The sequence below is a fragment of the Dreissena polymorpha genome, chromosome 9 (assembly GCF_020536995.1).
Source record: "Dreissena polymorpha isolate Duluth1 chromosome 9, UMN_Dpol_1.0, whole genome shotgun sequence".
Lineage (NCBI taxonomy): Eukaryota > Metazoa > Mollusca > Bivalvia > Myida > Dreissenidae > Dreissena > Dreissena polymorpha.
The window spans coordinates 12181155-12205353 of record NC_068363.1 but is presented as its reverse complement, the minus strand read 5'-3'; the positions used below and the strand labels follow the sequence as shown (position 1 = coordinate 12205353).

At 34.2% G+C, this 24199-nt stretch overlaps 2 protein-coding genes across 3 annotated transcripts in view; one reads left to right on the top strand and one right to left on the bottom strand.

The window, feature by feature from the left end:
- The window catches only part of LOC127846658 (uncharacterized), a 195282-nt gene that overhangs the window by 45416 nt on the left and 125667 nt on the right, over nt 1-24199 (bottom strand). The window lies entirely within an intron of this gene.
- On the top strand, nt 16571-23634 carry LOC127846661 (uncharacterized). The gene is made up of 3 exons (XM_052378114.1): nt 16571-16880; nt 18870-18979; nt 19336-23634. The coding sequence occupies exons 1-3, from the start codon at nt 16671-16673 to the stop codon at nt 19397-19399; spliced, it is 384 nt and encodes a 127-aa protein (XP_052234074.1). The 5' UTR covers nt 16571-16670; the 3' UTR covers nt 19400-23634.

Genomic DNA, 24199 nt, shown 5'->3' with positions numbered 1-24199 from the left:
TTAAAGGCAGACACGTGGTTCTTCAGTTTGATATTCTGCCTGTATTATTTCAACAGTAATGTACAATGTAATTTTGAAATCTCTCAATCATAGTCAACATCAGGTGAAGAAAAATTAGTCTTATGCATGTAGCTTGGGCAAGTCCTTTTCCACAATAAGGTTCTGTACACTACGCGACCCGTGATTTTTGCCTAATTCGCGAAGTCATCATTGGACAGTTTGATTTTTTAGTGGAAAATCACAGAGATTTCACGTGGAGTGTCACTCCGCTGTCGCGCGAGAGCAAGATTCGTGATGATTCTCCGCAATTTTGTGGTGATTCGCCATGATTCACCGCGATTCGCCCTGATCGCAATGGATATCGGTGACATCGGTGTTTTGCCAATTCATATAAACTGAATCGTATTGATAACTGTATGCATACCGCTTTTCTAATGTGAACAATTATCCGATAATCCAACATAATTGCAACATCACTTACGAAACAAGGGCTGTTTGTAAAACATGCATGCCCCCCATATGGGCTGTCAGTTGTAGTGGCAGCCATTGTGTGAATACGTTTTTTGACACTGTGACCTTGACCTTTGACCTAGTGACCTGAAAATCAATAGGGGTCATCTGCGAGTCATGATCAATGTACCTATGAAGTTTCATGATCCTAGACATAAGCTTTCTTGAGTTATAATCTGGAAACCATTTTACTGTGTCAAGTCACCGTGACCTTTGACCTAGTGACCTGAAAGTCAATAGGGGTCATCTGCGAGTCATGATCGATGAACCTAAGAGGTTTCATGATCCTAGGCGTAAGCGTTCTTGAGTTATCATCCGAAAACCATTTTTCTAAGTTGAGTCACCGTTACCTTGACCTTTGACCTAGTGACCTCAAAATCAATAGGGGTCATCTGCGAGTCATGATCAATGTACTTATGAAGTTTCATGATCCTAGGCATAAGCTTTCTTAAGTTATCATCCAGAAACCATTTTACTATTTCGGGTCACCGTAATCTTGACCTTTGACCTAGTGACCTAAAAATCAATAGGGGTCATCTGCGAGTCATGATCAATGTCCCTATGAAGTTTCATGATCCTAGGCATAAGCGTTCTTGAGTTATCATCCGGAAACAATTTTACTATTTCGGGTCACCGTGACCTTGACCTTTGGCCTAGTGACCTGAAAATCAATAGGGGTCATCTGCCAGTCATGATCAATGTACCTTTGAAATTTCATGATTCTAGGTCTAAGCGTTCTTGAGTTATCTTCCGGAAACAGTTTTACTATTTTGGGTCACCGTGACCTTGACCTAGTGCCTTCAAAATCAATATGGGTCATCTGCGAGTCATGATCAATGTACCTATGAAGTTTCATGATTCTAGGTCTAAGCGTTCTTGAGTTTTCATCCGGAAACCATCTGGTGGACGGACATACAGACGTACAGACATACGGACATACAGACGGACCGACATGAGCAAAACAATATACCCCCTCTTCTTCGAAGGGGGGCATAAAAATAATCTTAAACATTTATGACAACAAATATTTTTCCTAAACACAACATATGCCTACGCCATTTTTCAGAAGGGTAAAGAGTACAGTGTATTATGGGACATAGCTTTCATTGAACGAGTGAATTTAAATATAGATTGAATGCAATACGGTCATGTAAAAAATATGTTTTATTGCGTCATACACAGCATCTGAAAAACATGCTTCCTGAGGACTTTCTGTTAACGGGTAAAAATGAAAGTGAATATTTGTTAACAGTTACACTGCGATGGCATGTTAATAAATCGTCTGGATTGTTTCATTTATTTTTCTGACACGTACTGCTCTGATAGGGAATACATGTAATAAACACAGACCCGTGAGTTTTTCACACCTTTATTGACATTACACAACAGATAAACACCAATTAGCTGTCAAAATGGTTTAACCTCTAAGGATTTACCGGTAAAATCAGTTAAACAGACGGATAAAGCAATGAAGCTGTGATGGTCACCATCTTTGTACCGGATTGCCGAATTTCAGATTTCCAGTTTGCGGAGTCATTTTATGCCAATTCCCAATGGGCCAAATATTTATTATTTTGGTTATTTACAATGTATCCTAGTTTGCGGAATGCATATTTCCGATTCCCATGTTGCCGACTTCTTTTCATCGCGAAAAAAGGTGAATCACGGCGGTTCACGGTGATTCGGGCTGATTGCCTTACAGCAAGATACATCTGGCGACAGTCAACATGGAATCGCCGAGACATCATCCAATTTTTCTTGTCGCTCAGAATCACTGTGATTTGTCACGTTGCATCGATCGCAATGATGCGAGAATCGCTGCAAAAATCACGGGTCTCGTAGTGTATTTTGGACTAAATATTTGTGGGGACGTATACTGTGGACAAGTTTAAAAACCTACATAGATGAAAAATAGTCAAATTACAATCCTAATTTGAAACTTCTCACTTAAGGATTTATAGGCATAGAGTTCCTGATTGGCCTCCAAACCAGCAAGATTTGTATCGATTGATGCCATAAGTTGGTCTCAGTGACTAAGGAACTTATGTTGAAGTTATTCTCTCAATTAAAATTTTAGGTCTGTCCATGTAGCTCTAACTTCCATTATTCAATACATGTACAATTTATGAATTTGAACTATTTAAAAAGCATCCAAAACGCAACCATCTTTAAAGCATTACTTAAACTTAATGTTTCTTGATATCCATGTAGCATAAGTAAGAAAAGAAAAACTATTATCTAAAATGCTTTTAAATGAGACATCTGTTTACATGTAGACAGTTATTCAGCCTCATGGAAGACATTTTCAAAACCAAAATAGGGAAGTATTTCAATCTCAAGCAACATTTGAATCTATTTATAACAGCCATGCATGTGCTGAGCTTTTAAATCTAACAGGAACTAAATGCAAAAAAATAATACTTTGCTAAAACAATATAAGCGAAAAAGTTTCAATGATATTGCCTATATGGTTTATTTAAATTTTCTGGTGTTATTTTTATTAAATGATCTTTATAATTTTGTTTTTGATCATTTTCCTAAAAAATAAATGAGCCATGCCCTATGAAGGGGGTTTAATGCATGTGCGCCTTAACTGGATTTTTGCTAAGAAGAGACTTTCTTTAAACGAAAATTATCATAAAAGCAGAAAGTGCTTCACAGGCTAATAAATGAAACCCCTTTTTCACAGAGCACGGCCAAAATATTGATTCAAATGTATCTGTAGTGTGGAAAGATCTAGAGGGAAATAAAAGGGGCTGCACCCTGCTTCTGTGTGGCTCTGCCCTCCTGTCTCTATGGACTTGTCATCTGAATTTGTTTTTAACCCTTTACCACTAAGAAACGTATTTTCACATATTTGTAGTCCCATAGAAAGTTATATTTAATTTAAGACCTTTCTTTATTAATAGAAATTCAATTTTTAAAGGCTTCATTTCCAATACTTAGATACTGATGAGCAGCAAACAGCATAAAACCAGAACAGACTGTGAGTAACTTGCAGGCTATTCTGGTTTATACTGTTTGCTCATAGCCATTTTCACTTTGCCTCTGAGTGAAAAAGGGCAAAGTTAGGTCATTATAGCCAATTATACAAAACTTTGATTGTTTATTTCTCACCATATTGTCTGAATTCTACATAAGCAACACATCCAATTACTGGTTTGAACGCCATGTGTCATTTCTCCGTAAATCCATGCACATTTGTATTAACAGTTTAAAATGAATAACATAGGAATTCTTGTTTGATTGTTTAATTAACTACCAATTTAGTAATTTCACTACTTGATTTTGTCCCAATTGTGTGATTTTTTAAGCCAGAATTTCTATTTTCAAAGGGAGTCGGACTCATTCGAAATGGCAAAAAAACACAACTAGCAAGTTCGCTTAAATTGCTTAATTTACAAGCCTACACATGTGGATCACCCAACCAGTCTACTGCTCATTAGTTTAGTTTAAACCTATTTATTTTAGCTCGATTGAAAGTAATTCCTACTTATTTGAAATGCTCTCAAGTCTGTTTCCTGGGCCTAGAACCAGTACTTGGTGTCTATATGGGACTATATACTGTGAAACCATTTATTTTCGTCGGCACAAAATTTCGCCCTTTTCATAAAAATGACTATTTCGTCCGCTCTTAAATTCGCACATTTCTGGTTTTGAAAAAAAAACAACGTCCGATTTGTTTGTAATACATGTAAAACGCGGTTGCGAAAAAATCGTGTTGGGGAAAGAGAGGTGACACTTGGTAGTCACTTGCAGGAGGTGGGCCTTGTTTGGCATATGCCAATTAACAAGTCTGTTATTTTAGGTGATAGTAACTGTCCCTTATTATTTTATGTCATTGACACGTTCTTTGTTATGATTAGCGGATAAGTGGGACTGAATAGTCGTTAACGAGGGTTTTAAACAACGAAGCCAATTGCCAATTAGTCTTTTTCCATTACTATCACGGTCAAACTGATAACAATCTTACCCTTTAAACAATCCCGGTGCACTCGATAAAAAATAATGAAGAAGAAGAACCTTTATCGGCGCCAATTAGAGAAGGTGCGAACATTATGGGTTATAATTAGCGTAAGCAAATTATTTTGGTCATATTTCATCAAAGTTTCAAGCGTTTTGCATCGTAAATATTTGATCATTTTAAGTACAGTAATTTGTCAGCAGTTAAAACCAAACAACCAAACACAAATCAAAATGTTCTTTATTAATTTGTAACAAAGCGCAGAATATATCTCAGTCAGGTGGTGATCACACATCGTCATATTTTAATTGCGTTTAATAGTATTGTCTTTAATCCGGATTCGCCGCGTGTAGGCTGTATAATCTGCAACACCCCTGAAAAACACAATACACAATGGGTAATAACGTTGTTAACAATTAGCGCTAATCAACACTATTATACCTAAACGAAGTCGACGCATTCGATACAGCCTTATTGCATTCGCGTTTTACAGGAAATGTCAGTTGTCAGTACACTGTATAATGAACACCCCTTTGTGTCAAAACCGGATTTAACTTGAGTGTGAATAGTCTATATCTATATATATACTGCTCATTGGTATTTGGGAATGTAAAAATAATTAAGAATTACCCTTTGCATGCTGGGAAATTTGTCGTCTGCTTAAATGTTGTCTGCTGAATTTCTAAAATTAGAATTTTCTTCCATTTTTTTAAAGAATTCTATCAGAATAGCAAACAGTTTGGATCCTGATGAGACGCCACATTCTGTGGCGTCTCATCTGGATCCAAACTGTTTGCAAAGGCCTTCAAAATTCGGTTCCAGCACTGAAAGAGTTAAACTCTGGAGGAGTCTCTAAAATCTTTAGCCAATGCCCCGCCACAGGGCTCATGTTTTCGCTTCACACGGTAGTCATTTAAGACCTACCTCAGAAAATGCCCTGCATTTGTACATAGATCCAGCAAATTTATAACTATTCATTTTTGTAAAATAAGTTTAGATTTGAAAGGGAGGAAATTAACGGAAAGGAGAAAAAATCACAACCCTTGCTTGCAGTATCAGCCATTTGCAAAAATATTGAAAATTAGGCTTAAAGAAAATCTCATTTGCGAAAATACTAACATTTGGTAAATTGGTTGCAATAAACATCAGCTACATTTGAACATGTATCTTACCCGAACTGATTTCTATTTGTTTCATTACCAGTGCACATGCTAGCTCTGCCAATCAATATTTAGATCGCTCATATCTGAGATAACATTGTTTAATGACAGTTCGGGTGAGTGGAGCCATTGGTAATAAGGAAGGACAAAATCAATATATATTAATTTTCATAAATAAACCGATGCCTTTAATCCACAGTCACTGTTTTACTTTATTTACAGATAATATTGTCATCTCCCTACCAAATATGGCCAGTTGCAAAAGTCGTACAGTACAGCCAAAGCAGCACAAACATAATCCGCGGCTACGCCACGGCCAGATTATTAGTCCGCGGCGGCCGAATCGTGTGTTCACGCGGCGTATCGCCGTGGCACTCGGCATCGATCCGCGCAACGACGCCGAGTCTGTATTAACCTCGCGTACTTTCGCGGAGTAAATCCGCCGCATACGTACGCGGCGGATCGAGTGAAAAGATATCCACCTACATGTACATACATGTATGTGTAGCGTAGAACTAATTACGCGCAACTGTTTATGTTTCGTTCGATTATCATTATTAAATTTGTAATCCGTAACACACTTCCGAATTTTAATGCTTACGCGTCCTTTGGCAAATTGTAGCGTCAAATAAACAGTGCTAAAATATCCTTTGTTTCATAAAAAGCGCGCGAAAATTATGCAGACATGTAGAACGTCGCTTGGAAAGTTTGGGTGTATTTTGTGTTGTATAAATACATGAACATCACGTCAGGCGTTAATCGCGTGTTCCGTGGAGAAAAAAAAACGCCCCGATTAGACGTTATAGGAGGTTTTGGGGATTCCGATAATGACGTCACGTTTGCGCATGCCCAAATTTTGGCCGTCAAAACTGCGGCCATTCTGCTATTGTTTGCATTGATGAAGCGCTTCGTGATAAGGTTATAGACATATTCGCGACTCTTTTGAAGAACAAAAAATACTCAGAAATTGAAATTCTTTCAGATTAAATTGAGTCCAATGAACCAGGGCTCGACATTAAAGGTAGTCCGACTGTCCGGGACAACCAAATTGTTAGTCCGGACAAGTAAATAAAGAATTTGCTAGTCCGACGGGACAAGTGGTCATTATAATTGTATAACTTAGAAAAAATGCCTTAAAAGCCACTATTTCTGTGGAGATATCACTCAACTTTTCCGAGTATATTTTGTATACGTTTAATCGTCGGAGCCCGAGATATTCCGATAGTTCCATGTGATACTACACTGTACTGTTCACAAGGAAAGCAACCCTTCATATTTTTTTGTTGCCAAGATAACAAGAATATTCTCCCTTGTAAAGAATATGCATTTTACGACACCGGTACACACCGATCTTACAGACAATTAACATAGTGACGTCCTCTCTATGTATAGAATGATTTTTTTTCGGCGTAAGCTGCATAAGCCAGCTTTTCACCTTAGCCTGACCTTTGTAAGTGTCCAATAAAATTCCAATAAAATTTCCCGCGGCTTGGTACGAATGAATACACTTCATTTATTCCATTGGCTGATTTGAGTATACCACCAGAACATTGGAAACATATCCGCGTCTTTGTAACACTGTTTTACTGTATGAAACAATTTTATCTCGAATGAAAAGGCTTAATAGATAGAACAGTTTTACACTCAATTCTCGACATCAATACAGTTTGTGCGTACACCTTTTATTTTCAGAGTATTACCAGCGCAAGAGCGTTTATATTTAAAAGGCTATGTTCTCATATTTAGTACTTACTTCCTTATTCCTGTCAACATGTTAACATGTAAAAGTATAAAGAGCAATGGAAGCGAGGCCTCACTTTAAAGCATTGCATTTCAACCCGCGAGGTATATCGGGTCAATTCGCGGACATTCAGAGTTTATATACAGGTCATCACCGGAGTTGGCGGCCAGTAAAATAATCGTTATATAATAAAGACGCTATCCGTGAACTAGGTGACCTGGAATTTTCTTTAGACCAGAAATATGTTAAATGAAGATATTCAGCGATATAATTATGGTATGTAAATAATAGATTCTTAATGTGTTTTAAACAATACAATGATAAATATTATTGTTGATAAATTTAACAATAATTATTCGTCCATATTGCCTAATGTACTAAAGTGATATTATGAGGATGTAACAGTTTATAGGTGTCTATCGCAACCGTTGATTATTTTTGATGTTTCTACTTCATATACACTTATATTAATTAATGCAGCATCATCATACTAAAACAATATACCAGAAAGAGAAAAATAATGCATTTGAATATCAACCGTACTTTCGTTTGACAACTGATCATGCGTTTACGAGTTGAACCTAAATTTAGTTTTAGTGCAGATTTGTTCATACGACACAAAGACACGAAATTGTTTTACGGATCGTTTCAGCTTACAGGACTGGGTGGGTCACGTAAGAATATCGAATATAAAATATATTTTTATAAACAACTGGTAGCAAGGTGAGTTGCAGATAATTAATCAGTAACCACATTTTAACTAACTATTTTGACCTGTTAATTCTTTTCAGCTCAATTCAACAGTGCAAAATGCCCATAATATCACTTTAAGCATTAGCACGATGATAATTGATACTGTTAATAATCGAATCAAATAGCAATGCCCGACAAACCACTAAAACAGGTTTGTTCGAAGAACGCGCCTTTAAATACGGATACTTCTCGTGTGGCCGGTTGACTCATATGTTTAAATTTCACTTCCATTCTTCTTTTGGTTTTCTGTTTTGTATCTATAGGTTTATGACCAGCAATATGTTATAATGTAAAATAAGCCGCGAAAACTCCCCGTAACATCCCGTACTGCGTGTGATGCAGCTAAGAACTGCACAGAAAAAGACATTCGCTATCCTTGATCTCATTCATTAAACTATTTACGCCGTATATCTTTTTTAAGATATTTCTTGTTTAATATTAGTTAAGTACTGTACATGTACATCACTTTTAACATTTTCTGTTTGAATGTTGGCAACACACAAGTTTTTGTCTGGTATTATGGCTTTGTATAATATTTAAAAATCAATAATCTTGAGTTTTCCTGTTATTCTAGTCAGTTCTTTTTGTATTAACATTGCCTACAATTATGTTTACATGTATTTTGAACAATTCAAGTCTTTATAATTTGAGCATTTTGTATTATTTCATTATTTTGCAAAGTAATGAGCAGAATAAGATATAATGGTCAGGACAAATTGCTATTTGGTCAGGACAAGTGAAATTATGGTCTACGTGTCCGACAGGACAAGTGGCTTCAAAAGTTAATGTCGAGCCCTGTGAACGAACACAAATAAGGACGAAAACAAACAACAAATCGATTGATATTATGTAATTAACATATAGAAACTGATTTGAACCTATTTGTCCGTAAAAACTTACCTTGTTACAGATTAACTAAATCCTCTTGATAAATGTTTATGTTTTTTTATTTAATTGTTCACACCAATTTTGACACTCTTTGTTTCAGTATTTTAATCCAGTGTTTAATTGCCCCTTTCTTTATCACAAACCAATTATCTCGATATGATCGGATACTGTCCAGACAATTACTAAGAAAACAGTGTGTCATAAACCCAGGGATCTATACTTGTATGACTCTGTATGGGGTCTCTGCATAAACCACATGTGTCTGGTCATTAAACACAATTTATGATACCTCCATGTCATCTCTCGACATATTAAGTCAAAAACTTAACAGTTGCTTTAATAGAATATTTGAACATATTTAAAAATAGACATTTGTCCGAAATGGATTAACAGCTAGGAACTATTAAGTATATATATTAGCCAGTTTTAACATAATAATAAAGTGTTTACTAACTATACATCTAAAATGTTGTACACATTTACTGCTACACAATTAACGTATTCAACGGGTACCTGCAAATGTAAACTCTGCTATAATGTGTAAAGATCGTGCGTTACTGCAGTGTTCGAAACATCATTATGAAAACAAGCAATCGCGTTTGGTCATTATAGGGATATAAAATACTTGCGTTAAATAAATTAAATGTGTAGATTAATGGTATCATAAAATGCTAGATTTGTATCGCTCATTATCACTACAGACGAGTTTTCAATATACGTGTACATGCAAAGACAGTTCAATTAGCAAAATATGCAGGGGCTTTTTTCAATTTGAATGCTTAAATTTATTAATATTTTCATTCAATGTTAACGAAACGAATATTCATTCAATGCAAAAGAAAATTAAAAATACATTTCAAGATTGAATTGTATTGAGCTTTTTCAATGCACCCCTTACACTAAATTTCAATCGCGGATGAAAAATAACACTATCGCATCCACACCACTTATAATAATATTCAAATTATTATATGTTTTATTATTTTTGAAATATCATTTATTAAATTGTTATTTTAAAAAAGAATACGGGTATTTATAGTTTTGTTTTGTGAAATTTAGTAATAAGTCTTCCGACGACCTTAACTCTGATACAATGTAATTGGCCGCGATCAAAAAGTTGACGGCCAATCTATTTTTAGTAACGGAAAACCGCTCTTGTGACGTCACACAAAAAACCTCCTATTTCATCATCTCTATAAATAGTAACAAATGCCAAAATGTATTTGATACTTAAGGAAATATCGAGAATGTTTGTGTATCGTAAATATTTACCAGCATTTGCTTTAAAACTGGAATATACGGGCTTATCGGGTAATTAGTAGAGATATTAACAGTATAATATGAACAAAATAAAACGTGTTTATATACGCATATTCAAACAATAGTTATAATAAGCTGATAATTAACAAAACTACATATACGTCGTCACCGTCTTGATTATTGATGTGGCTTCAAACTGCTAATTTTCTCAGCTAAAATATAATAGCGGAATCAACATGCAATTAATTTATAAATCCACCATAATATTGCTGGAGCCTTGACCACTTGTATGTGCGAAAACATAATTTCGTGACCTTGTTTATGTGTGAAATACATACGCTACGGGCGGGAAACAAACTTAATAATTGGCCAGACACATTAACTATGCTTACATGTATATGCTAATACAATTCGCGCACAATAAATTTATTATGATTTTTATTATTATTATAATTGTTCTTTCAAAATTTGTTAACTACATGTAACTAATATAAAAAAAAAATCATGATCGCATCGACTCGGCATCATGTCGCGGACCGCGGCATGCCTCGGCGGACAGATGCGAAGTTTCGCGGCGAAATGCGACTTGCCGCCGCATACTGGCGCGGCTTCAACGACTGACGCGGCATCGACTCGTTTCGCCTTGCCGCCGCGGATCGCGAAAAACGTTTGTTCCGCTTTGGCTGTACTGTATGTTGAATAAACAACCATGAAAAGAAACTTGACAATAAATAAAAAAAAAATTAAGGCTGATTATTTCACAGCTTTCTGTTGATTAATAAGTCTATTTATATTTTATGTTTAAACCATAAGCTTATGATATGATGAGACATTTTGATATGATGGGACATTTTATCTCGGCAAAATTTTGGAATGACATTGTATTTTGTTAAGAGAACCTACTTACCTGTAAATAGGCAATTTACCGGGTATTTTTGCTTATTATTTTGAGAGAAAAAACTTGTAAACTATCGGCACCGGAACTAAGAAGTTATGCAGTAGACATATGGCGTGTTTCGGATTACATCGATACGTCATTCCCACCGATACGCAGTACTCAAAGTATACTGTGTTTGTTACCATTAGGTTGATTTAACTGGATCTTATAGACATTTAGTGATTAATGGTCATTTCTAACAGCCTTGCTGTTGGGTTTGCTTTTTAGCTATGCAGTTAAAGTGTCTGACTATAGTACCACTTTGGAGATCATGGAATCAATCCCACGCTTGAGCTCCATATTTTATAAATCAGGCCTTTTCAAATCCATTTTGGGAAAACGCCACACTGGAATTTTGGGAATTTCGCTTCAGGAAAAACCCCATTTTGGGTAAAAAAAATATTCGCAAAACTGGCTGAATTGGGAAAAGTAATCGCATGTAAATAGTGTTTATCTATTATTTCACAGAAGCCGTTAACTGGTAAATAAGGACTATTTTGATAACATATTATTAAAATTTTACAAAATATTAGGAACATGTGTGATAAGTGCAGTTTTTTTTATCTGATTTTGGGGAAAGGGCCTGGCCTTTTTTGAGGGGAAAAAAATCACACTAAACGCCGGATTTTGGGGAAAATAAGGAAAGTCTTAAATAATCAATTTAACATATTTTACTGTTTTTAAAACAAATTCAAGGCAACAGATAATTTAATAATGCAATATTTTTCTATTTTCTACACTGAATCATGATAACTTATACATTAAAAGGTTAAACAAAAAAAAAGATTATAATTTTTTTTTTGGGAATTTGGATTTTTTTTTTCAATTGGGAAAAAACAACCAGATTTGCATTGGGAATGGGGCCTATATTCGGACCCGTGGCATAGGATGGAAAAAGCCTGTAAATAATGGCGACAAGGCAAACACAAACTAAGAACATGAAGAGCTTTGTGTAATGATTTCAGAGAGCCACTTGTGTAGTGGTCGACACTTATAGCAAAAGTGTCTGGGCCGTGAAACATTAAGAGGGGGAGGAGTGTAGTGATTAATGGTCTCTTCCAACGGTCTGGCTTTTCGGCTAGCTATTTAGCGACGTGGTTAGAGTGTCTGACAGACTACCGCTCTGGAAATCGTGCAGTCAATCCACTGCTTGAGCTCCGTATTTTCACAATACACATACATGACACATTTTTTTACATGAAAAATAAGTCAACTTTGAGCTGTACGTATATACTCATAAAAGCTCAAAGCATTCAAGAACAACTAAGAGATTCGTGGGACACATTTTTTTACATCGCTTTTGGCAAGCTTTGCCTTAAGGTTCATGGGGGGGATAAAATTCATTAAAACTTCGCTTTGGTTTTTCTTCATTCAATGTGGTACAATATGGTCAAACTATATATCATTTTAAAGTTAAGACGGATAGAATAACATAAACACATTTTTGACATTCAATATTTGTGTGCTTTATTCATATTTTAGTTTAAAACCAATACATTTTTACACTAACTTACAAAATCTCAATCTAAAGTTAGGAAGGATATGCACTACCTTAAGTTGAATAAATACAAAGCTATATACATATACAAGGTCAAGTTAGCAACATTTCACAGAAAATTATTGTCATAAAACAACAAATGAGTTTTTATTCAACTGCCTTTTTTGGATAAATTTACTAAACAAAGTTCTAAAAATAACTAAAACGTAACTACTTTTTAAAAATCCAGGTATGGTGGATAATAAGAGTCACAATTCTATTTCAAAGGCTTAACAATTTTGTTATTTACCTCTCAACCAAATTGCAAATTTTAAACTTTCTCAAATTGAAATAGATTGCAGACGACATATAAAATTGTAAAGGAATATAAAGAAATTGGCAAACCGATTAATTTTATATTTCGATTCCTTCTACACATTTTAAAAGCGTGGCCATCGCTGTGCTCCGTAGAAAAACGTGCAAAACAAATCGGTCGAAACCACGTGCAGTGGTGAGAAAACCGGGTATGTGTATACACATTCCTGAGAAAACACATATCTTACTTTGACAGTTGGGTGGCAACTAGTAAAACAACTATTAACATTAATCAGCAAGAGATCGCACTAAATAACAGAAATGACCACGTAGAGATATCATCACTTACCAAGTTACCATATTTCAAATATTTTCCAGCTGAAAGTTGTCACCCACACGTCTTTTTTAGTTTATTTGTATTGTTTTTCTGGAGCCGAAGTGCATCTCACAGAATATCCATCCAACTTCCGTTGTTTTCACTTTCGTTATTAAAAACTTCGTTTAAAAGAATTATTTCTACTTTTAGATTGTTAAAGCGATGTATTATTATATATTAGCATTATAATAGTATACCGTGATGAATTGAACGGAGTTACGTATCGATTTTTCTGTCAGTCTGTAAGCGTTCTATTTTATGCGCAATAATATATGTAATGTGATTCGACAACGATTGTAAACATTGGTGAAGTGCTTCTTACATAGTTATTTTTTTGAGTGTTTATGAGGTCTGATCGTGCAGTTTGCAAACATCAACGGAAAGATTACAATCCAATGCATTTGTCATCGTCAACCGTTTGGAATGTCAATTAGGCGATGAGTGAGTTTTTAGCATGTTTCTTTCTATTTTATTAATTTAAAAATGGCTGCCACCATGGTGATGAAATGACATGTGTTCGAGTTTTGATATTTCTAGATATGTAAACTTTTTTTACTATTTAAGCGTAACTTGCCCTCGTCAATGTCGATATTAATCACTACTTATATAATTTTCCGCCGAAATACGTGGAATAAACATGATTCAGATTTTTGAAAATGATGTATATTTTAGTGTTAAAATCGCTTTGTATTTTGATTGATTTTGTGGATGTTATGATACGTTGATGTACAAAATTGGTAGCAGTTTGAAGGAAAAACATCCTTAAAAGCATATATGTATACATTTTCAATGTGGCACTCTTCCTTTAGTCAAATTTGAGTTCAATGCTAGGGGTCCCACATTTTTCAAATTGAAGCCTCTACATGAACCTTAAACAAGAAGAACTTTTAACGGATAACTGGTGATCAACTCTTACCGTACAGCCCTTTCCGAGAGCCGCGAAAATAGCTTCATTTTCGTTGTCGGACAATAACTGTGATCTTTCATTTTCTTTCTGTTGTCTAGTAGACATTGTGTTAGCCTTCTTTTTATTACTTTATGGGTGAAAATTCACATATATTTAGCAATATTTACAGTCTCTTCCTGGTTGTTGTGATATCCGGCGAATTTTGCAAGTTTACAATATTGGAAAATATAGGCCCATTTATAAATTTAAGAATTTTATTTAAACATGCAAACAGATAAAATTGAAAGAATCTGAATAACAAATGAAAAATGACATCGTTCATGTAAGCATCTTTTAATTCATGACAAGATTTGTTTAAAATCTTCACACTATCATATGCGCATTAATATATTGTCATTTCGTCAACAGCTGATCGGAAATAGATCCACAGCAGTTCTGCACGACTTCACCAGTGGGTCGACATGTCTGGTACATGGAAGCTCCGCCCACCTAAGGCCAAATCACAAGCTGTAAGCTTAAAAATTCGACGTAAAAATTCATTGCCAATGTAGGCTTCATAGCAATAGGTCGTACAATCTGGTTTCACATTAAGCATACATAAATGGAAGTTTCATGCTTTTGACATTTGGTGGTCAATAAACTGAATGTGGATTAACTATGCTTTATTTTTTTTATTATATTTATTATAAATTATTTAATTAAATCAATAAATGTATGAAAAGTGTGAGAAAGCATATATCAGACATTGTGACACATATAACATTTAATAACTGTTTTTATGGAACGCCTTCACTGTCTTATAATACTAAAACTTGTGATATTACGTCAATCTGACTGTGTATTAATGCCTGTAACCATTATATATTTGCATAATCACAATATATAAATACATAATTTGAATATACACAGATAAAGTATTAATGTATAAAGACATAATTTCTTATATATAGATAAAATGTAAAAATATACAGATACGAATGTATTATACACAGATAATCTTCCATTGTATAAAGGCATTACTGCTTTATATGAAGGCAAAATATCTTTATATGAACATAAATCATTATGTAATAATGATAACGAATATTTTCTCATTATATATAGGCATAACTTGTTTATATAAAGGCAAAATACCTTTATATAAACATAAATCGTAATTATATAAACCCATATCGTCTTTATATGCAGATAAAATTTGAAAAATACGTTAAAAATCTTAAATTAATTTATGTAAATATGTTATTTCAACACGTAAAGATAAATTTATAGTACAGAAAGATTTTAATGTTTTGTATGATCATAAATAGTTGTTTTATTAAGATAATTACGTTATAACATAAATCCATACAAAGTTAAGATGCTTATGAACATCGAAATAAATTACATTAATACAAAATTTCGTAAGCAATATATATAATCTAAATGATTTAAAGATAACATTAAAAATATACGAAGCTTTTATTACAAACGGGAGAATTTTTTTTTTTGCATTATTTCACAACAATGGATATGGATTTGATACTTGAGCGAATTGGAGTGGAAGAAGGAGTGATACGGCGCTTCAGACAAGAGAAGATCACACCGGATACCATCACTTATGTCACTGTACGACTTTAATTGCTTGGGTGTAAATGACAAAACAACTATCATGAAATTTCGTGTTGAATGTGTTTGTTAACGGAGTAATACGTGGTAGCATAATACTAACTTATGTTCATATAAAGATCTTTTGCCTACATATAAAGAAGTAATGCCTTTATATAATGGAAGACTATATATCTATATATAAGAGAATTATATCTTTATATATTAATACTTTACCTGTATATATTGAAATTATGTATTTATATATTTTGATTATGAATATATATAATGGTTACAGGCATTCATATAAAGATCTTTTGCCTTCATATAAAGAAGTTATGCCTTTATATAATGGAAGATTATATATTTATATATAAGAAAATTATATCTTTATATATTAATGCTTTATATGTATATATTCAAAATATGTATTTACATATTGTTATTATGCATATACATAATGGTTTCAGGCATTCATATAAAGATCTTTTGCCTTCATATAAAGAAGTAATGCCTTTATATAATGGAATATTATCTGTATATAATACATTCGTATCTGTATATTTTTACATTTTATCTATATATAAGAAAATTATATCTTTATATATTTATGCTTTATAAGTATATATTTGAATAATGTATTTATATATTGTGATTATGCATATGTATAATGGTTACAGGCATTCATGCACAGTCAGATTGACGTAATATCACAAGTATTAGTATAATAAGACAGTGAAGGCGTTCCATAGTTTTTGATTTTAAAATACTTCAAAGGCCTACCATAGGTAGGTGGAAATGAAAGGGGCTATACCAGTGACAGTAGCAAGCATGGATTTGATGCTCCAAGGCGAGCTCATGTTGCCAGGCAGAAAGTCACCCAATGGACCGCTGATTGTGCATGGGCATCGCCATAACCTCAAGAACAGATTCGAGCTCATACGAACACTTGGGGAAGGCACGTATGGAAAAGTGAAGCTTGCTGTTGAGCGGTCAACGTGCGAACAGGTTAGTATTGCTGATTATTCACTGGAAGTTAAAACTTAAATTGTATACACATGTACATGCCGCAAGTGATCGACATGATAAAATTGATTTATTTTACCTTGATTCCATCGAAAGGCTTTGGCTGATAAAGACACGCTTGAATCTGTTTCATATAAAGAACCAGTATTTAGTGTCTTGGATAACGCTACCCTAGTAGGGATCAAACTCTGGACCTCCCCTTTGCAAGACAGACACCATATTTATGTCACCATTGTGGCCTGTAATGTTGGTTATACTGTTGTAATCAATTCTGTTTGTTTGATATACTGACAGAGCATAATTGTTCATATGTTGGAACATAGTATATATTTTTTATTTTTTTTTTATTTTATTATTACTTAATTATTATATTTTTAGGTTAAGGAGGACATGAACATGTTTTGTGCCATAAAATAATTTCATGTTACAGTATGAAAAGCATGTTTGACAATGGTTTACACATGTTGCTGACTGGAATTTTGTTCATGGAGCTATTTATTTTCATATCAATTGTTTGAAAAATGTAAAAATAAAACCATGCTTGCTGATTTAACAATTAAGTTAACCTTTGACCATAGGCATATAAGCAATATTATAGTAGCAGATGCAATATGAGTTCTGACATAAAAGTGAAGAATCACAAAATATTCATTGTATATGACTCAGAAATTTTTTACCATCTGCCTTACTAGTACACATAGAGAATATAGTGCTGCAAACAGGCACACATAAGTCGCTTATTTAGGGGAGTAACTGGCCACTGATCATAAACAAAGAGTTTTATATACAGAAATGTTCGTCTGGGTCTGTAGAATATGGTATGAGATTTCATTTGTTCGAAAAGTGCTGGAGGGCTTCAAAATCCAAGATTGCGTCCAAGATGGCCGCCAAAAGTGTCCTACTCACTGTTTACATTACAACTTTTATTTTATGTGGGGAAAATTGCTATCCTCCTTCTAAATTAACATTAAATGAAAGGGGTGTGTATCTTAAATGCTTTATTTAACTATTGCCATGTAATGGAATGCATTTTTGTGCATATTTTACTGAAAATCAGCAAAAAATGCTCCAATTTTAGAGGCAAAGTCTAATATCTTTATGTATAACTATCAAGTATTTGATTAAAATGTACTTAAAATCAGGTAAAATTAATAAGTTTATTAATATCCTTTAAAACAAATGAAAAAGAAAACTTTATGGTCAATAATACGATCCAGATATCATTAAATAATATTTTAATTGATGAAGTGATTTGTAACTGTACTTTCATTTGATACATTGTGTTAATTCATAGCTTAAAACTTAAATTATGATTTTATACCAGTTATATGTTATCCATTTAAATGAAATTATATACCATTTTTATGAACTGAGTCAACTTTAAACTCTGAAAGCTATGACAACTATAATAATATAAAGAATTATTTCATTTTAGATACTTAACATTTGTTGAATTACTCCCCTTTGATATAAATTTACCATATACATAAAAGTTAGCAGACACCAATGTCAAACTTGTTCTGTCATTTTCACAGTTTTCATTTCCATGTACATCTAATATGGTAAGTATTTAACATGTTTATTCATTGTTCGTTTCATGACTACATGCTATGTTTATAGATTTTAATTGATATAGCATTTTCTCAAACATCATCACAAGGAAATTAGCCTGCAATGTCATTTATGGTATTCATCACATATATTTACTAAAATCCGTTTGAATACATGCAAAAGTAGTGTGAGTGAACATTTGAAACACTAACATGAAACCTACACTGTCTTTTGTATTTAATATGTGTTTTTCCAAAACTTGAGTAGTAAGCGGACATTGTTTTCACTCATTTTATTATCTGGTAAATTAACTTATTTGAGTTTTTTTTAAATTTATTTTTCTGTTGATGAATTATTGTGTATGCCTAATAAATGTTAATTTCTGCCTATTCTAAACTATTGTTTGGAATAAATTAATAGGTTCGACAAAAGAACTTCATCAGCCAAGGGAATGCCACAGTCTTCGGGGAAGAAAACATGGCTACATCTGGAGAGAGCTTAAAGATCTACTATGACTGTAAAGTAACAAAGTATGTATTGTTGATTGTAATTCTGTTGATCCATTATTACAGTCATTTATTAAAGAGGTTTGTGTATACTAAATAGTTAGATATAAATGTACTTACAATGAGAACACAGGCAAGTTATAATTATTATAAAATCAAAGATGATTTTTGTTTGCTTCAAAAAAATGAAGCAGAGGAGTGTACTGAAGACATATATGACAACCATGTGGTGATCCTGGTCTGGTATGACAATAATACTGATATTCATAAATATCATAGTTTGATTTCTCTCAAACATGATCATTGAGAGTAGAACATTAATGTCATTTAAAATTCTCTATTTTTCTGCAAAGGATTTCATATGTATTTCTGTTTTTCAGGCCCAGATGGTCCTATGATGACTCAACAATGGGTGACAAGGAAAACACAAGAACACCTTTTTAAGACGAGGTCCACTTTTGAGAACTTTGACTGGAAATCATAGTGCTTCATTTGTGGCGAAAAGTGCAGCCGTCATAGAGACAATACATCAAGAGGTTTTAGCAGAAGTTGGTCCCTAGGGCCAAACAAAAAAAGATGTGTGTTTCGGGAAACGGCTGAAAAAAATTAGGTAGGGTAGGTATTTTTTTCTGGTCTTTTCTACACATCCATGTTCTCAACAAGATATTGTTCCCAAACAGTCGATACTTACAGATAATTCTTACTCACTTTAAGATCAAAACCGTCGGTGGATACCGTAATCTTGACAAGTAAACACAGATGAGATGCTATTTATCATACGTGATATGGAGAGTCCTCAGTTAATCTGCACTAATCGGAGCAAATTATCAGCTACATTTGTTCGAGTGGACAGAAACCAACGCATTTATCTTGTAATCTAAAAGTGCTGAGATTAAAAATTGTTATAGGGCGGTTAACTTCATTGCTTGTAAAACTTGGTTGACGAATTAAATTGTTGCAAAATTTTGCCCAGATCTTCGACTTCAATCTGAAAAAGCCATATATACATGAACATAATAATCTGCAATTCTGTCGTGTGTGTTTCTTTCCTCATAGTAATACTGTATTCGAATAGTAAAGCTTAATGCGAGTGAACTCGTTTATATTCGAGGGTGAAGATAGCTTACTTATAGCCCTCTACTGTTTGATAACCCAAGCTAAAATAAGTCGTAGCTTGCTGATTCAAGCCGAAATAGGTAACAGTTTGCAACTTCGATGATACGCGTGTCACAGTACAGAATGCATGCTTAAATATACGTAGTACGTTTGAAAAAAGAGTCTTGCTAAACAATAATAGTACTTATAAAACAAAGGGTCTTTATTTCATTGAAACGAATTTTGTTTGAAGAATACAAAATGTGTCTGTCCAAAAGCGCTTGGTGCGATATATATGTTTATTTATTTTTGCGTGTGTACTTAATCGATTAACTCTTAAGGCTTCTAGCGCAATCGCTTGTATAATTCTATCTATGCAATTAATTATAGCAAATTATTCGTTATTCTACCGATTACAATGCGTTTTTTTCAGTAACGTGTTCATCTAAATCATTTTTTTTCCAAGTGTGTTTGGAATTGGATTAAACGTAGATCCAAAAGTGTGCTTCTGCTCGTTGGCGCTGTTCGGCAAATGTTGCTGTAATTTCACCCGACTTATATTTTAAGTTGTGTCCAAATACATCCTTGCTTGAAATTAATTCCTGAGTCAGACAAAAACAAATGTGATAAAAGTCATAAAACTTATCCTAGGCGGTAAAACAATTTGGCCGCCTGTGAGAAGTTTGTTTGAAAAGCTCTCCAAAAACAAGGATATTATCATTAAGTGTGTGAAATCTTAACTCTGCATAAATGTAAAGACAATTATCCCCATCAAGTGATTTCTACTGATAGCATGTTCTGATTTCTTCGCCAAGCTGTTTGTTTTCACTGCTGATGTGGGCACAATGATTTTATCTTATCTGAGTACACATTGCTCACGAAGACCTTTTGTGACAATATTATGTGCGACGTCTGTTCGTTATCATGTACCATATTGCTCAATTTTCACGAAACTTTTTCAGCACATGCCGCAATGATATTTCGGACAACGTCACTAGGTCAGATTAAAAAAAGGGATTGTGAAAACTGTAGAAGAAACATGTGTTACACAATCTTCATGAAGCGTACCCAGAACATGTGTTTTTATGATATTTCAGCAGAGTGTTTGGAAACGATTTTCGTTCGTTAAAAACACGGCGGTCTGCGGGAGGGGGGTAGCAGCTGTTATAACATGGGTATAGTCAAACCTTGTGACACTCTAGAAGTCTGATGTTTTGCACAATCATTATGAGACTTGCATAGAACCTTTTTTTCAAATGATATATCAGCATAGTTTGAAAATGGCCCTTGTCCTTTTAAAAAACATGGCCGCCGTTGGGTAGGGCAGTTTTCTTATGTGGCTATAGTGAAACAAGAAGGTGAGGCAGTTGTTCGAGGCTATAGTGATATATTGTGGACTCGCTAGAAGACAATCATCATAAATTTCAATCAGAACATTTTTTAATGATATCTCGGCTGAGTTTGTAAATTATTTCGGTCTGGTTTTTCTTCTTTTGCGTCTGGGAAACCATGTAAACACTTAAAAACACATATCATTTTGTCCAATGATCATTAAACTTGCTCAGAACATTAGTTCTAATGATTTCGAGGTCGAGTATGAAATAAGTTCCGGTCCATTAAAAAATACGCTTAGCGGTTCTACTGACCTATTGTGTAGACAGCGATGTTTCAACAAAAGGGATTAAAATGTGCGAAAGCGACTCTTTGCGGATAATGGAGCGTGGAGCAAACGATAATTGCCGGGCGTAAAATCGGATGATTGATAACGATAGCGGAAGTGGCAAATGCGCGGTTATTTTCGGGCACTACATATTTTCAGAGATCTGTTTTTTTTACAAGACGAAAAAAAGTAGGGTCGGGACCAAAATCGTAGGTAGGGTCGGGTTACTCGAAACACACATTTTTTTGTTTGGCCTAGTTGAAACTTCTATATCTTCAGACTCTAACTCTATATATCGCAAAGTGATTGCTACTGCAATAAATGATGTAGCCATTATTGACAGATTGGCAAGTGTTCCAAATGGTGATATTGTAGCCATTGAGGCTCGATATCTTAGAAAAAAGGTTGTTTGACTAAATATTACCAGTGTAATACTTATGCATTTTCCGGGCTGACACCCAATAAGGCCACTTCTGAAAACCAAACAATTTCATACACAATAATTGATGAGATAATTAAACATGAATTTGAGCATTCTATTGTTGTTGATAAAAAGGTGTTCTTCTTTCCTACATTAAAAAAACGTTTTGTTGAAATTGCTGAATCAGAAGGATGTTCAAATGATGCTAACTCTTATATATAAGCTCCAATTTGAAAAAAAATGTTTTGAAAAATTATGGCCAGAGGTATCCTTTATTCATCAGCATGAAAAGCCTGACCTAGTTTGTTCGTCTAGTTTTACTATTAATGATGCTGTCAGAAAGTCAAAGGAGATGGAACAGGTCATTCAAGATGACAATGAGTGTTCATACGATGAACTACCAGAGTCAGAGGACGACACAGATGAAGCTGTAGTTCATAAGGCGATGGGTATTTTGAGAAGACGAATTATAGAGAATAATCCTAAATTTGATGACTTCTTTTACGCTCCAGAAGAAATGAAATTGTCAGATCAGAAGCAGTTTGTGCAGCCTCTTCTTTACAAGGCAGTGTGTTGGTTACATTACAAAAATGCTACAAGGAAGCTTCTGAGAGGACCATTACAAGATGTCTAGCTGTTGCTTGTGACCTAACTACACTTGTCACGTGAAACCCATCCCCTAAACACCTGGGCTTAGGGATACACTTCAACAACGAGTTTGGCAGCCGCCATCTGATTGAAGATATGTACTCTCTTGTTTATTCCATCTCATATCCAAATCTTCGGTTATTAATTCTTGACATCAGCAGCCCAACAGAACATTGCATCACACAAAATATCATACTCTGGTGGTATTGTACCAGACAATATACTACATAGAGACAAAAGAGGGAAGCTTGTAGTGGCAGTTGCTGATAACTGGAATCTGATTGAACGAACAGTTGATGGTAAAAGGACGACTCATGCGATGACAGGAATGTTGGTCAGCAGTGCGCCAGCCGAGTCAACGAGACTTCCGAAAGCAACAAGTAGTACGTTTGACAGTCAGTCACTTTCTGGTTTACAGGAGTTGTTTTTCAGTGTTTGTAACTTGAAAACATAATTTGTTATTTGCATCATTTGTATTAGTAAATACAATGTAAAACCTCATAATTTACAACATTTGTAAATAACGTTTATGAGTCTGTATCAAGCACTAATACCTGGTTAGATTTGATTGTTGAATAAATATGATACATGGAACACTGCATAGCTGTTCTTTACATTTGCCGTGATAAGTCTTAAAGTATTTATTAAAGAATAAAAGCAAACTTATTGAACTTGATGGTTATAATGCCAAATGACTTTCCACGAACCAGGAAAATGGCCACATAGCGTATGTAGTCTTGGTTACCATGGTTACCAACACAATTTTAGGCATTTACTTTTGTTTTAAAATGAAGCTTGTAAATGTGGCTATATAATAAAGAGGTTAGTTATCACAGCAAATGTAAAGCATTTGAATTAAAAAAAGAAAATTATATGTCAATAATCAAATTTTCTTTTATTTTTCCATTTTGACCATGAAATGACCTTGACCTTGACCTTTGGTGACCTTGGTGTTCTGTTTGGTAGAAGCCCTATATCAATGGATTACTTCGATCAGATATTAAAGTCAGTACATATAGGTGTTCAATAGACGTATTCAATTCATCTTTATTAGTAATTGAATCATAAAACGGCGGCCATCTTGGACGCCATCTTGGATTTCTAAGCCCTCCAGCAATTTCCAGAAAAACGACATCTTGTTCTGAAATCTACAGACCCTGACGAACATTTTTGTATATTAAACCCTCTGTTTATGAGTTGTGGCCAGTTAGATGTTATGAAGCTTAAACAATTTGCAGCAATAATACTAGGTCGGTGCCGAATAAAGCAAAGTTTATTATGCGAGGCTTAGAAAATCTGAACCACGAGCCTTGGCGAGTGGTTCAGATTTTCGTGCCGAGCAAAATAAACTTTGCTTTATTCGGCACCGACCTAGTATTCGATTTATCCCAACAATTTTCTTAGTCGTAAATTATTTCTT

Excerpts from the sequence above, each read along its gene's own strand:
- LOC127846661 (XM_052378114.1), top strand. The coding sequence starts at position 16,671 with ATGAAAGGGGCTATACCAGTGACAGTAGCAAGCATGGATTTGATGCTC. Across the intron at positions 16,881-18,869 it reads AGCGGTCAACGTGCGAACAG|GTTCGACAAAAGAACTTCAT; the intron begins GTTAGTATTGCT and ends ATAAATTAATAG. Across the intron at positions 18,980-19,335 it reads TATGACTGTAAAGTAACAAA|GCCCAGATGGTCCTATGATG; the intron begins GTATGTATTGTT and ends TCTGTTTTTCAG.